The sequence below is a fragment of the Aspergillus aculeatinus genome, assembly GCF_003184765.1.
Source record: "Aspergillus aculeatinus CBS 121060 unplaced genomic scaffold BO66scaffold_75, whole genome shotgun sequence".
NCBI classification, from domain to species: Eukaryota; Fungi; Ascomycota; class Eurotiomycetes; order Eurotiales; family Aspergillaceae; genus Aspergillus; species Aspergillus aculeatinus.
The window spans coordinates 71,488-84,813 of record NW_020291544.1 but is presented as its reverse complement, the minus strand read 5'-3'; the positions used below and the strand labels follow the sequence as shown (position 1 = coordinate 84,813).

Below are 13,326 nucleotides of genomic sequence, written 5' to 3'. Positions count from 1 at the left end.
CACCAACTATAAAGCTCATAGACAGTGCTCCGATAGATGCCAGTGGGTCATCATTCATTCTGGATGCGGAGGGGCAGAACGGGAAAGAGGAAGATTACTACTCCGCCCGTCACATGACACAATCAACGTGCCTGCTGGCGAAGCAAGCGGCATATCTATCAGAACTCTGGCCCCGTCGCAGCATGTCGCATTCAACATACTTGGGTGGAGCGATTCATGCAAATGACGCTTGCAAATGATGGCAGAGAGCATGGAGCCAAAAAGACCTGCACTGCACATTCAACCGGTGCCTAGTGACACAGGCCACTCAACAACACTACTACTTAACGCTGTTGACGTTGTGCTTTTCTGGTATGGGTGATCTGCACCGGGTGAAATAGATAAGCTCAAGAGCCAGCGGTCCACCGCAGCCCAGGCCACCCGATGAAACATGTTCTGCCCACCTCTACACAACCTTCGAGACACAGACACTCGGCGGGTATGGGAGGCCCGAGAAAGTCAATCGAGTAATCGTTGAAGTCAACACATGACCACAAACAAGTTCTATTGACCTGCCGCTGACGTCAACGTAAAGCCAATTCCAATGCATATGAAGCCTGTCATAACCTTTTCCCACATTTTAATCCCTATCTCCTTTGAAGTCTCCTCATCAGCATCTCGCCTGCCGTCAACATCGACACGAGCAAGAGTGCCAGAATGTCCCTCAGCCTAGTCACCCGAACCGTCCTGCGCAACCCCCCACGCGCGCTAATCCCCGTCCTCAACATCCAGTCCGCCCCCGTCAGTAATGACATCGGACCCAAGCGGGCAGAGACGCCCGAATATGTCGTGACTCCCAGCAGGGGGACGTACGACACCACCAAAGTCCCCAGCTTCAAGGCTTACAAAACCCGCGGACCGCCCCGGGGCCATCAGAACATCGCGTATTTTATGGCGGGAGCGCTGGGTGTGACCACAGCTGTGGGGGCCAAGGATACGGTTGCGAGTTAGTTGAGCAGCACCCGATTCCAGATCATGGTTTTGTAACAGAACATTTGGGGTGCGAAGATATCTAACAACTATTCTATAACTGGTCAGGCTTTCTGGCCAACATGTCCGCTTCCGCTGATGTCCTGGCGCAAGCAAAGGTCGAGATTGGCCTCGGTGCGATCCCCGAGGGGAAGAATGTATGAGCATGGGCCTACCCCGGAGGATGCAAGTTCAGACGGATGCTGAAAGTGATACACTCCTAGATCATCATCAAGTGGCGCGGAAAGCCGGTCTTCATCCGGCATCGCACGCAGAATGAGGTCGAGGAGGCGCGCAAGACGGACTGGAAATCTCTCCGCGATCCGCAGCCGGACGAGGACCGTGTGCTGAAGCCGGAGTGGTTGATTATGATGGGTAGGTGTTTGCTCTCCTCTCAGAGTATCAACGACAATTGAGACTGGTGAGAGCACTAGTAGCCCAGGCGCCAATTGCTGACTTGGTATAAGGTGTTTGCACCCATCTGGGTTGCGTGCCCATCGGCGAGTCCGGGGACTTTGGGGGCTGGTTTTGTCCGTGTCATGGCTCGCACTATGACATCTCCGGACGGGCGCGCAAGGGTCCCGCCCCGACTAATCTGGAGGTACCGCAGTACAGCTTTCCGACCGAGGACACGCTGGTGATCGGATAGAGGGGGATTTGAATAATATCTCGGCCCATTCGATTCGTGTGGGGGTTTCTGTGCAGGTCCCTCGACGTGGGGTTGCATAGAACACGATACGTTTTCTCTCTCAAAGACCGACATACTTGTTAGAGAAACAATAGAGGAAGGCAATGGGGACGGAAGAAATCACACAGAGAATGACAAGACGCTCAATCGCAAGACGTTTACTCAGATTGAGATTCAGAAAGAGCTACCTACCTATGATTCTTTGAGATCCTCCTTTTCGCGGACCAAGACAAAACGAATCAGCCCTCCTCGCCCTTGCCAAGGTTGCCTCTTCTCACGAGATCCATACGCCCAGCCACACCCCCCCGACAGCCCCAGCTCCCGTTGTTGTGGAAGGTACCCATACGCGACTTCGCGCGTCAGATACCGCGAGCTCTCCACGGATCCCCAGACTGGCCGCCCCGACGCCTCCTTCGCCGTATCCGGTTTCTCGGCGGCGTAATTGGCGCGCAGGAACACCGGGTGATGCTTGTGCTTCACGTAGACATGCGCCGTCATGTGCGAGCCCTTGGCCAGGTGGGTCGTGTTCTTGTAGCAGATGGTCATGTGCCAGGTGTTCCGGAGCTGTTTGGTGCGGCCCCTTTTTTGGTACCGCGTGAGGTGGATGGAGGATCTGGTGGAAGGGGCGAAAAAGAATTGGGTTAGCCTTGTGTGGAATCTGGATGCTGTGCCCCTGTAGCCTGGCTTGTGCTGGGATGGCTGGAAGGAAGCTGGGGAGGTGGGGAGAGATTTGAATATGGATTGCCTTCCGCTCCGTACCTGATTAGGATGGCCTTAGGATATTGTCCCTCGGCACTGGCCGCGCGATAGGCGAGAGACATGATGGTCGGGAGGGTGGCGGTCCGAAAGCATGGGAGCAGATGCTTGGGGAAGTGGTATTTGACGATGTTGGTGGTCGGCGGCTGACGGGCGTGGGTGTACCGTATCATAGAGGCTGCTGAGCTTGGCATTTGTGATTGGTTGGAGGGTTCGCGCGGATGGGAGGAAATGAGGAAGTAGAGGAAATTCAGTCGAACTTGCGAAAGGTAGGGAGAGTGAGAGTGATGGCGCGTCTGTTGGAGAGCTTGCGACGATGACGAGGGAAGAGAAGAGAAGGTGGTCGGGGCGTGGTCGGATTATGTGCTTTGTTGACACCCCCCCGGCCTCCTTTGTGTTACCCCGCATTTGATGCATGGATGGGATCATGTCACTTTGTCAGGCACAACCGGGGTAGTGATTGGTCTAGCCGCCGACTGGAACGATTATCTCAGAATGTGCAAGGTGTCTTCAGGAGTGTAGCTTTGTGAATTCATCTGTCAACCTTGCTGTTTTTTAGGGGTTCTTGATCCTCAATCTTCGACTTTTCCCCCCGCTCTGTCTTGAATTTAGTATTGGCCCACACACTAGCCTATGGGTGACCGGATCGATGGACGTGAGAAAGGTGAAAGATATTAATAGGTTGTTTTCTCGTTTCTCTCCGCAAACAAATGTCCTCTGGCATCTCTCCTGACTTAGCAGCGTTGATACAAAGACCACAACTACCATCACGAAGCAATTCGGCAATGAAGTGCTTTATGTTACGCCAGGTAACTTTCCAGCGCTCCGATAAGCTTTGATATAGTTTCTATGACCAGAAGCAGCTCATCATCTGATCGAAGGGTCATAGGCATGACATCCTGGGTTTTCTGGCGCGATCAACCAACAGTGGCCAAGTGACCCCGCACAGGCACATTGTAAGTTTGCCCTGTCGCAGGAAACCCCGTCACGTTGACTGCCTCTTGAAACAGGAGACAGTGGGTCGACCCCCCATAGTGAAACATCCCCAACTCGTCACCCTTGCGGACATAATCGCCCTGCTTGACTGTAATGTCACATGTGGAGACCTCTGCCATGCCGACGCCGATAAACGCCACCGTTCCGAGGGCCGGGTGATCCGCCTCGATGAAGATCACCGCGCGGGTGGCTACCGAGGTGAGGTACGGCTGCGCGGCAATTATGCTCAGTTCGTCGAGATAGTCATGGCTCTGCTCCTGCGCGGCGAGATCGACGATAAGGGGCTCCGAGAAGTAGGTCCCATTCAACGTGAAGGCTTTCGCGATGCGGCCTGAGACCGGCGCGTGCCAGCGATGGTAGCTCAGGGAGCTCAAGAACGCTTGGTAGACCGTGCCCCCGATAAACTTCTCGGACAACGGATCACCACCCAGCATGTCCACAATCGAATACGGCCGTTCCTTGATCCAGAACTGATCGTGAGCGCTCACGTTGTGCTGCACCTGATAGGGCTTCGACTCGCAGGCATTCGCGATCACGCTGTCGTTCCCCGCGACGGGACGGATGCCCTCGCGGAATGACCGGATGAAGAAATCATCCCAGGACTGGAATCCGCGGTACGGGGCCGTCGCGTTGGCGATAAATATTTCGTCGAACGTATAATTCGTCTGACCGATGTTCGCAACTTCAGTGAGATCAGCGAGCCCCGTCGGGCCGAACCAGTCGGTGGGAGCACTGCCAAGGACATGAACCGAGTCTGGGGACTGCAGGTATGCGCCCCAGGTGTTTAGGATCTTCTTTATTATGGCATTGACTTCGGGGTCCAGGAAGGCTGCAAAGCCGCTTTGTGTTCCCATCGGCCAGTTGAGCAAACTGCTCAGGGGAATACCGGCATAGCTCATGCGATTTTTTCGCGTGCTGTAGGGCGGCGCCGTCTGGATAAGGTGGTCGAGTACGCGTAGCATGTGGCGATAGTCTCGGATCTGGGGTCGTCCGCTGAGCTCGTAAACGTAACGAGGACTTCGAGGCACTTCCTGGAACATTAGTGCAAAGAGCATCCGGAGATGTGGTCGAGCCTCGATGAGGTCGCCGAATTCCCGCACCGTGGGGTGCAACTGCTGGGAGCTGTTCTCGGTGCGACGAGTCACGTCGACCAGCCATTCGCCGTAGTCGTGTTGATCACGAGGAGACCAACGGCCAACCCTTGAATGTAGTCAGTACACCGGTCGGTGCACGCACAGAATCACGGAACAGGCTCACTCATCGTAGGAGCTCTCCCCGATGGTATAGCCGCTGGCAAACAAGGCCAGGAGAAGCAATACGGGAACACAATGAAGGCGCATGGTCAATCTGTACTGGTCGGCAATGGTCGAGATTTCCTCAATTGCCTCGATTGGGGCTCTTTAGAGAGAGAATCAGCAAGGGTACTATACAGAGTGGTGTTCCATGTTAACATGGAATGGTTCTTGACGTTGCACGAGCTCCTCCTCGGCTTGCGGAGGTTAGGCGTTGCTTGACTAGGGCATCGGAAGACATGCAGTTCGACATCCTTTTCAATGGCAAGCGTGAAGATATGGCTCCCTACGGACTGGGCAGCACTCACCAAAGAAGCAATCCTGCCGATCATGCAATGACGTCTCGCAGCTCCACCTTCTTACTATAGAGATTGTTGAAGGGCAATTGAGAATCCTCCCACCCCTAACACAGGAAGCTCTCCGAGATTCAAGTACAAGCAGAAGCAGAAAGACTCTATGACGAATAAGCTTGTGTCTCCGTCATAGTGAGAACCTTCCGTTCCCGGATCGCTCGGCCGGAAAATGCCGGCTGCTGACGCCTATTTCAGATAAGATCTCAACCCGCAATGAGGGCCCACGCGACGACAAAGACTTCAGCCTGAAAGATGAGCCTCGTGCAACGTAGCATAGTTCTTTCCGTATGAGTATAGTCGAAAAGCACTACCCTGTCAGATAATACTTCGATAAAACATCTTAGATCTATTGTCGCGCTGTACTGTCGAGTGTCTCAACCCCCCTCTCTGATCTTCGTGATATAGGTAGATCATGACTAGCGAGGAATGTGAACATTGAAAAAAGTCATTTTGCTCAGCCTTGTTCAGGTTTTATTCTTGGCCAGAGGCAAGTTTGCTCAGGTAGGGTCAGCGTAATAACCCCGTGGGCCTTATATCCGAGATCCGGAAGGTATGTAATCCGGCTGCATTATCAAGCAGTGAGCCAATTGGACGGCAGCTCGGCTGTCAGCCCGTTAACTCTAAAGTCTTTAAGTCCGAAATCCGAAGCGGATAAGGCCTTCAAGGTTATCGTCCGGCTCATCGAGCCACATCGAGCAGCGTGCGATTTGCACTGTATCTTGTCTTGCAAACAAAACCTGCGGTGGGCCCTAGTAAGACTTTGAAGCGCAGCACCCCAGCAAAGAATATACCGTCGACTGTTTTGAGTTGCCGATTCTGCGCCCAACCCACCCCAAAAAAAGCATGCAATCAGGGTGCGAAATATAAGCTAACTCAGCAGTTCCGTTCAGAGTGCTGAGAGTTCTTTCTACCACTACACCATCATTACCAACAGTTAGCCCTCGATACCAAGTCATCCAGAATGCATCTTATCCTCACAGGAGCAACTGGCCTGGTAGGCTCATCCGTGCTGGATGCTATGCTCAAGAATAAAGCCGTCTCCAAGATCTCAGTTCTGAGCCGGAGACCTGTGCCCATGGCAGACGATTCTAGAGATCCGCGGGTCCGCGTGATTCTCCACAGAAACTTTGAGGTCTACGGACCAGAGCTGCTGGATCAGCTGCAAGATGCTGAGGGATGTGTCTGGGCTTTGGGAACGAGCTCAACCAATGTCAACGCAGAGTAAGGTAGCCCCCCCACCCCTTTACCCCCTTCGCTGGGGGGATGGATTAAGAATGTTATTGCAAGGTGCTAATATCAAGGTAGCCAGTATGTCAAGATCACCAAGGACTATGCTCTTGCAGCCGCCGATGCATTTTCCACCCTCAAATCTTCTTCCTCCCAGCACTCTTTCCGATTTATCTACGTCTCGGGTGAAGGAGCCACACACAACCCCGGCCGCTTCTCTCCGATCTTTGCACGAGTCAAAGGCGAGACCGAACAGCTGCTGGGTAAGCTGTCGGAGCAGATGCCCACCCGCCTCCGGGCCGACAGCATGAGACCGGGCTACGTCGACCCGGGCATGCACTCGGCGATTCAGCCGTACATTCCTGCGCAGGGAGTGAAGGGGCTCTTTCCGAGGATTGGAGTAGCCCTGAGCGTGCCTGTTTTCCGGTATGCACTAACAGGGATGCACTCGCCGACTGAGCGCCTGGGAACCTTCTTGACCGATATGGCGATGGGCAAGGTGGAAGGGCATCTTGAGGGACCAGGAGCGTTTAGGGTTGGAGGCGGATGGGTGGTTCAAAATAAGGGGATGAGGAGGATATTAGGATTGGATTCTTAATGAACAGTAGAACTAATTGTGGTTATGTAACCTTTCCTTTATCAGAGTTCGATTCCTTGGATCAAGGATGCAAGATTCTCAAAGTTCTATGAATTTGCTGCGACGAGAAGATATTCCTTGGCCACAGTCTTATCAACGTTCATTACATAAAATTGAGCGCGAATAAGATTATTTAGCAAGAGTTTGATTGTTTCAATGCAAGATTTGTATCTACAAATAATGGGGAGAATGATCAACGCAAATTGTCAACCGCCACCTTCTATCTGTCTTTCTGAACACATACTGAGTTTAAGTAAGTGCTTGCGCCCGGTAGAAAATTTACGCAGGTATGGTCAGAAAAGGTCTGTGCCAAAAACATACAACAGAAGGGGTTCGCTGGTGGTCACCCACCCAACAACTAACCTCTCGGCGTGTGGCTTCAAACGCGGCCCAAAGCCGGGTTACTTGAAACTCGCTAACACCAAACTCGAGAAGTCTTTCCTTGCCTTACCATTGTTGAGGCCTGAAGAACAATTAGGTTACATCGCACCTGCGTCAGTGGAGGGAAAGCGTGCTCTGAGTGAATGGGCAAGATCGAATAGCTTATTCGGGTGCTTAAACAGCGATTCTCGGATGTCGAAGACAATAAAGATACATGTCTACCATGTCACATCCTAGTCCTAGGATTTTGCCGCGACAGCAGCGGGCAGTCACAGTCTCACGTGCCCGCAGCCTTCTGTATTTGTTGAAGCATATTGCCATCTGATACCGCCTTCCTCTGAAAGTCAACGCAGGGATAGCCAGCTATTAGACAGAAATTCAGAGGAGTTATTAACAATGTACTTGGTGAGTGGCCAACCTGGACTCCTGATTTGACGAGAAGAGTCAATGATGCCACTTTAGGATGGACGTTTTTGGGGGGTGTTATATTAAAAGAAGAGTCACAAAATTCATTGAAGCAGTACCTTTCACAATGTCATTCCAAGCACCATAATATGCCTCATACCTCGTTGCCTACTATCTCGCCAGATTTAGCATCCCGGACCTTATGTTTCCAGGCTTATGCACATAATATTCCAGTTGCCCTTACTATCAGTCAACTCATACATGTAAAATTGTATCATCTCGTTTTCCGGGGGGTCGCGGTTCCACTCATAGTGTTTGCGGCGGAGTCGCTGTGCATGTTTCCATTTACCCTTCCGCTCGAACCTGTCCTCGACCATCAGCAGAGGTCGTTCTGCCGCTTCAGAAACAAGTAATTTGGCGACTGTCGCCAAAATATGAAGGACCGTCGTGTCTTCGAAAGGTACCAAGATAGTTCCGAAAGCCGTGTTTGAGAAGAAGAGGAATCGTTGGCATGTTTCTCTCGTTTGTGGGATGCAGTCGTGTCAATATAACTTCCGTGGTTACCACATGAATGCATGATTTCACAGATGCGGTGCGGCCCTTACGTATCAATGCCGCCATCCAGACGCTTCAGTCGTCAGAAAAGCAGTGGTCTCTCTCATTGTTACCACCTCCAATTCTAGCATAGGGGAGCAACAGCCGGGCGTGTCGTCAGCGTACATCGATCCCAGCGGTTGTTGTTTGTAAGTTACCCGTAATCCCGGGCAATGTCTACTTCCTACTATATTGCCCCAATTGACGATAGACTGTGCAAAGACTATGTGGCATTCAATTTGGGGAAGCTCATAAACGTGGGCGTTGGTTTCCGCAACCGCGCTCGTTGCTTCTGGTTCTATTGTTCCCCAGAAATCAGCTTCACGAAATTCTGACTGAATCTATAGGAATGGATAACTGTTAGCAATGAACCAAGACGCTCTCGAGCCTCATCCTCAGACCACCTGATACATCACCGCATCTGAGATGGCTACGACGAACTGTTCTGGCCAAGGCTGGTTCCACGCAATCACGATCACGTCATATAGCAATGACTACCTATTTATGACATCGCCAGCACACCAACCCCAAAGATGCTCGCATGACTTTTCTTTGAGTACTAAATGTTCAACAAGGCCAGAAAAAAACATACAACAGAAGGGATTTGCTGGTGCCCACCATCCAACAGACAAGGTGAGTCGATTCTCGCTTATCACTAACGTGTAAACAGTGCTTGTGACATTTTTTAGTTAGCGACAGGCATCCCAATCCCTACAAATTCGAACCGTCATCTTTCTGGCCCTGAGAGCGCGCTCATAAGCTTCCGGAGTCAAATCACATCATACCCGACACGGGCCTTTGCCTGTTTGTTGAAACATGCGGTCAAGCAGCATACTCAGCACCATCACGTCTCCCTTTCTCTCGGCAACAAACAGCAATAAGTGACCCACACGACCAGTATATCGCAGGCATCCCCGCAGGCCCTGCTCTACCAAAGACCGAACGGACCGTCTTCGATACCCGGGGATGCACGGTCTATGGCTAACCCTTCACTGACGGTATTCTCATCAGAAAATCCAGTCTTCTTGGTATGATATCCCTATTACTGCCGCACTCTCATCCATTACAGCGCTCACCCATCACTGATGAAGAAGATAGGTTCTGTGATCTCCTGCGATAAGCTAGTACAACATTATGGCCGAGTAAGCGGGAGTGGATGGAGGCGCAGATTGAAGAAGAGAATTTAATGGTCTACGGCTGGCCGGTAGATGGTGTGGGGGTGTGGGTGTTGAGGTTTGCGAGCATCGAGCAACTGCCTGGTGATTTTGCCAGAATGGGTTTCGCGATGAATACTACGTAGAACATACAGATCATGAGGGAATATAACGCCAACCTTTCGGAAGACGTCAAACAGGTTGATGAACTCTTTGGTGTGTTTTGAAAGGTGGAAGAGGTTGATGGCTTTCCTTCTGGGCTTTGTGGAAACCTATTTATTAAATCGATCGATGGATATGCAGTACAGAAATGGTGGGATTGGGATCAGTGAGAACGGGTCCGCAAACGGGTCAGCTCATTCTTTTATGTGAGAAAGGTATTCCTATAACTGTAGCATTTATTCCCTTCTGGAGTAAAAGGTGAAATCACAGAGGTAGGAAGACAATCAAAATAGTACTATTGAGCGCATTGCCTTAACAACACAACAGAGCTTGCTGCAGATGTTAATGACTCTCGGGACCAAACGGTCTAAGACGAACAGATGCAAAAAAGAATTGACCTACGCAGGGCTCGAACCTGCAATCTCTTGATTCGTAGTCAAGCGCCTTACCATTGGGCCAGCAGGCCAGCTGTTGAAGAACTGCAAATTTGTGCTTAATATGAGCCAAGAACATGGTTTATCCATGAAGGAGTTGCTGCCTTTGCTCCTCCATCGTTTGAATGCCCCCAGAAGATGCATGACAACGAGATACAAAAGAATATGTGGAGATATCAATTGCTATACACTGAACCTAGGTCAGTCTGCCAAGTGGCAAAGTCTGAATTGACTCGCGTTGCTTTTTTGTAGGGGTCCTCTTCTCGAGACTATATATCCTATTGCCGCGCCCGAAACCCTACGTGCATTCTCAGAGGTTGTCAAACCTTCTCAAAGGAAAGGTGCATTTTGAATCAAACACCCAAAATCCAAAATATCGAGCTCTATCAGCACAGTCTTGCCCTCTCGATATTCTGATCAAGCTTTAGTGGCCCCCAGTCGCGACAGAAGATGATCTGGCCTTTTTTCTTTCTCCAAAGAAGTAACAAAGAGCCCGCTCCGGGCGCTCGGGTCGCGCTTCCTCAATAAATCCAATACTCACCCTTATTGTGAGCATTGAAAATCAAAGAGGGCGATCAGAGCAAATTAGAAAAAATGCACAAGTATGGGAAATGGTGGCATGGTGCTCCAATTACACCTCACGAGACGGGTCGAGGTCGATCGAGTAATATCTCCGAATCATTCTTTCTGTCAAATCCACGACCAGCCAGTACTTCGTCCAAACCCGTCGCTAGACCCCTTCCCACGGAATAGCCATGAATGCCGGATTATTCCCATTCGCGGGACTTCCACTGCCTTGAATCTCCCCCAAACCGAAGGCAATCACACGGGATGATCGATTCGAAGTGATTGTTGTTGGGGTAAGCCGCCGACCAGCCCCATTTTTCTTCCTAACATGGATCAGATATTCCAACTGACCATTCATCCAGGCCGGACCAGCGGGCCTAATTCTGACCTTCTCACTTGCGCGGTATGGCCTCACAGCTGAGTCTGTGCTGTGCATCGACGCGAAAGCAACCCGCGTGCAGAATGGTCATGCGGACGGGCTCCAGCCCCGGACGCTGGAGGTACTTCGGTCACTTGGCCTGGCGGGCCCAATGCTTGACGATGGCCGCCATCTATCGGAATTTGCAATCTGGGAACTGTCTGCGGTAGACGACACCATCCAGCGGTCGTCTCTCGCGCGGACGACGACGCCATCATCGCGCTACCCCCACGTAGTCACCATTCACCAGGGTAAGGTGGAGCAGATCCTTGAGGCAGGGCTGCTTCAGTACTCTGCGACCGGCATACAGCGTCGAAGCAGGCTCGTGGACGTGCATAACGACTCCGCCGGTAATTCTGAGTTTCCGGTGGTAGCCAAGGTGGATTGCGACGGCGTCGTAAGGACCATTCGGACCAGGTATCTGGTGGGAGCGGACGGTGCGCATTCCGCAGTGCGGCGAGCCGTGGGTCTGGAGCTGGAAGGTAATGGTCCGGACGAGGTCTGGGGCGCATTGGACCTTGTGGTGGACACGAATTTCCCGGATATCCGGAGACGCAGCTTGATCCGATCCAGGCACGGTACGGTGTTTGTGATTCCGAGGGAGCGGAATGCAAGTGGGCAATATTTGACTCGTCTGTATGTGCGCATGCCTTGCGAGTCGTGCGGATTCGATTAAACGAGTGAATGCGAACTGTCATTGCGAGGCCGCACGAACTCGAACGCCATCCTTGAACAGGCCCGTCGTGGTTTAGGCTCCTTTTACCTGGACTCAAAAGGGGAGATCGAATGGTGGTCTTGCTATCAGACTAGCCAGCGCATCCTAAAGCAGTATATTGTGTCAGACGCCGATGATACCGGGAGGATATTTCTCGTGGGAGACGGTATGTAGCTTTCTTCCCTGTGCCTGATTAGGTACTGACCATATGCAGCTTGTCATACCCACAGCCCAATGGTACGTTCTGTTAGACTGAGCATTTGACTCTGAACCGTCATAGCTAACCTGTCGTCCAATCCTATGATCTGCAGGCCGGCCAAGGAATGAATGTATCCATGATGGATGCCTACAATTTGGGATGGAAGCTGGCCTATTCCATCATGGGACTGACTTCAGTCCCCCTTGACTCATTCCAGAGCGATGCGATACTAAAGACTTATCATTCCGAGCGGTTCCCCGTCGCTCAGCAGTTGATTGAATTCGATAGGGAATACGCAGCCAAGTCTGCCGCTGCGAAGGATATGTCCTCGTGCGAAGATAGATCAACTGCTAGAGTGAATGACATCATGGGCTGTCGTCACATGGTGAACGGGTTCTCCAGCGGATGCGGCATTCAATACGCAGAAAGCATCCTCACGAGAAACACAGAGCAGACGGCCTCCTTGTCGAGGCCTAGTCTACTGGCCCTCGCGCCCGGGACAAGACTACCGAATGTCCGACTAAAAAGGTACGCGGATGGAGAATATTGTAATCTACACGATGGTATGTACCTTGGCACCCATCCTAGTCATAAAATGGCCATTCGCCCTGCTAAGACGGTCTCAGAGATTTTTTCCAATGGCCGCTTTCGGGTCCTGTGTCTAGCTTCATCAGACTTTCTGAGCTCTGATGGCGTATCTGCGCGAGCCCTGCACTGGATTGGTGAGGCGCTGCTTCCTCAATTCCCCAAGGATGTGGTCGAACAATTCGTTATATATCCGCCCAATCGGTGTCCCCGGAATTGGAGTGATCTTCCAACGTCGCTTAAACGCCACTCGGAAATGAGGCTGTATGACGGCTTGGCTGTGCAGGATGCATATGAGCTTTTTGAAGTAGATGTTCATCAGGGTGCATTGATCGTCCTACGGCCAGATGGTTATATCGGCATGATTGCGTCTCTTGAAAGGCATGGTCTGCTGCAAGACTATTTCACATCTTGTCTGAGACGTAGATGTGAGCAAGGATGTTGATTGCTATTTTTGCAATATTTATTCCTTATTTAGAGGTCAGATATACTGCACACATTAGGACTATTATGGTAGCTTTTCATTATCTCCCCTAATTCGTTCCAGGCAAGTCTTCTGCAGTCAATACACGCATGTCCGCGCCATCAAATTATAGAACAGAACAAAAATTTATTCGAAGTCAAGCATTTATATATCCGCTTAGCGAGAACGACTCTGAGTCTAAATGTGACCAGAACCATCCCCCCTCCACGTACTCAAAACAAACCCACACTGACGATCAACACCCACACCTTATTTCGTCCAGTGCCATACC

At 51.4% G+C, this 13,326-nt stretch overlaps 5 protein-coding genes and 1 non-coding gene across 6 annotated transcripts; 3 read left to right on the top strand and 3 right to left on the bottom strand.

Annotated features, from left to right (window-relative positions):
• The first annotated feature begins 654 nt into the window (after nt 1–654).
• BO66DRAFT_396030 (ubiquinol-cytochrome c reductase iron-sulfur subunit mitochondrial precursor) lies at nt 655–1,784 on the top strand. The gene is made up of 4 exons (XM_025648370.1): nt 655–985; nt 1,078–1,166; nt 1,233–1,383; nt 1,476–1,784. Exons 1-4 carry the CDS (start codon nt 697–699, stop codon nt 1,655–1,657), a joined length of 711 nt encoding a protein of 236 aa, XP_025498523.1. The 5' UTR covers nt 655–696; the 3' UTR covers nt 1,658–1,784.
• Nucleotides 1,785–1,888: 104 nt separating this feature from the next.
• BO66DRAFT_396028 (uncharacterized protein) lies at nt 1,889–2,984 on the bottom strand (the record flags this gene model as incomplete). The annotated part of the gene is made up of 2 exons (XM_025648369.1): nt 2,456–2,984; nt 1,889–2,309 (listed from the first exon to the last, which is right to left on the bottom strand). The coding sequence occupies exons 1-2, from the start codon at nt 2,644–2,646 to the stop codon at nt 1,889–1,891; spliced, it is 612 nt and encodes a 203-aa protein (XP_025498522.1). The 5' UTR covers nt 2,647–2,984.
• A 69-nt stretch (nt 2,985–3,053) lies between these two features.
• Nucleotides 3,054–4,852, bottom strand: BO66DRAFT_396027 (uncharacterized protein). Its single transcript, XM_025648368.1, has 2 exons — nt 4,273–4,852; nt 3,054–4,215 (listed from the first exon to the last, which is right to left on the bottom strand). Exons 1-2 carry the CDS (start codon nt 4,486–4,488, stop codon nt 3,370–3,372), a joined length of 1,062 nt encoding a protein of 353 aa, XP_025498521.1. The 5' UTR covers nt 4,489–4,852; the 3' UTR covers nt 3,054–3,369.
• Nucleotides 4,853–5,781: 929 nt separating this feature from the next.
• Nucleotides 5,782–6,918, top strand: BO66DRAFT_385029 (putative nucleoside-diphosphate-sugar epimerases; the record flags this gene model as incomplete). Its single annotated transcript, XM_025646119.1, has 2 exons — nt 5,782–6,314; nt 6,399–6,918. Exons 1-2 carry the CDS (start codon nt 6,055–6,057, stop codon nt 6,916–6,918), a joined length of 780 nt encoding a protein of 259 aa, XP_025498520.1. The 5' UTR covers nt 5,782–6,054.
• Nucleotides 6,919–10,047: 3,129 nt separating this feature from the next.
• On the bottom strand, nt 10,048–10,119 carry BO66DRAFT_t308. Its single transcript has one exon. It is a non-coding gene; the product is annotated as a tRNA-Arg (tRNA).
• Nucleotides 10,120–10,920: 801 nt separating this feature from the next.
• BO66DRAFT_335711 (uncharacterized protein) lies at nt 10,921–13,016 on the top strand (the record flags this gene model as incomplete). The annotated part of the gene is made up of 6 exons (XM_025644253.1): nt 10,921–10,947; nt 11,017–11,732; nt 11,754–11,953; nt 12,002–12,024; nt 12,099–12,549; nt 12,613–13,016. Coding segments are annotated over 6 exons (1,821 nt in total), but the record flags the coding sequence as incomplete, so codon positions are not given.
• Nucleotides 13,017–13,326: the final 310 nt, after the last annotated feature.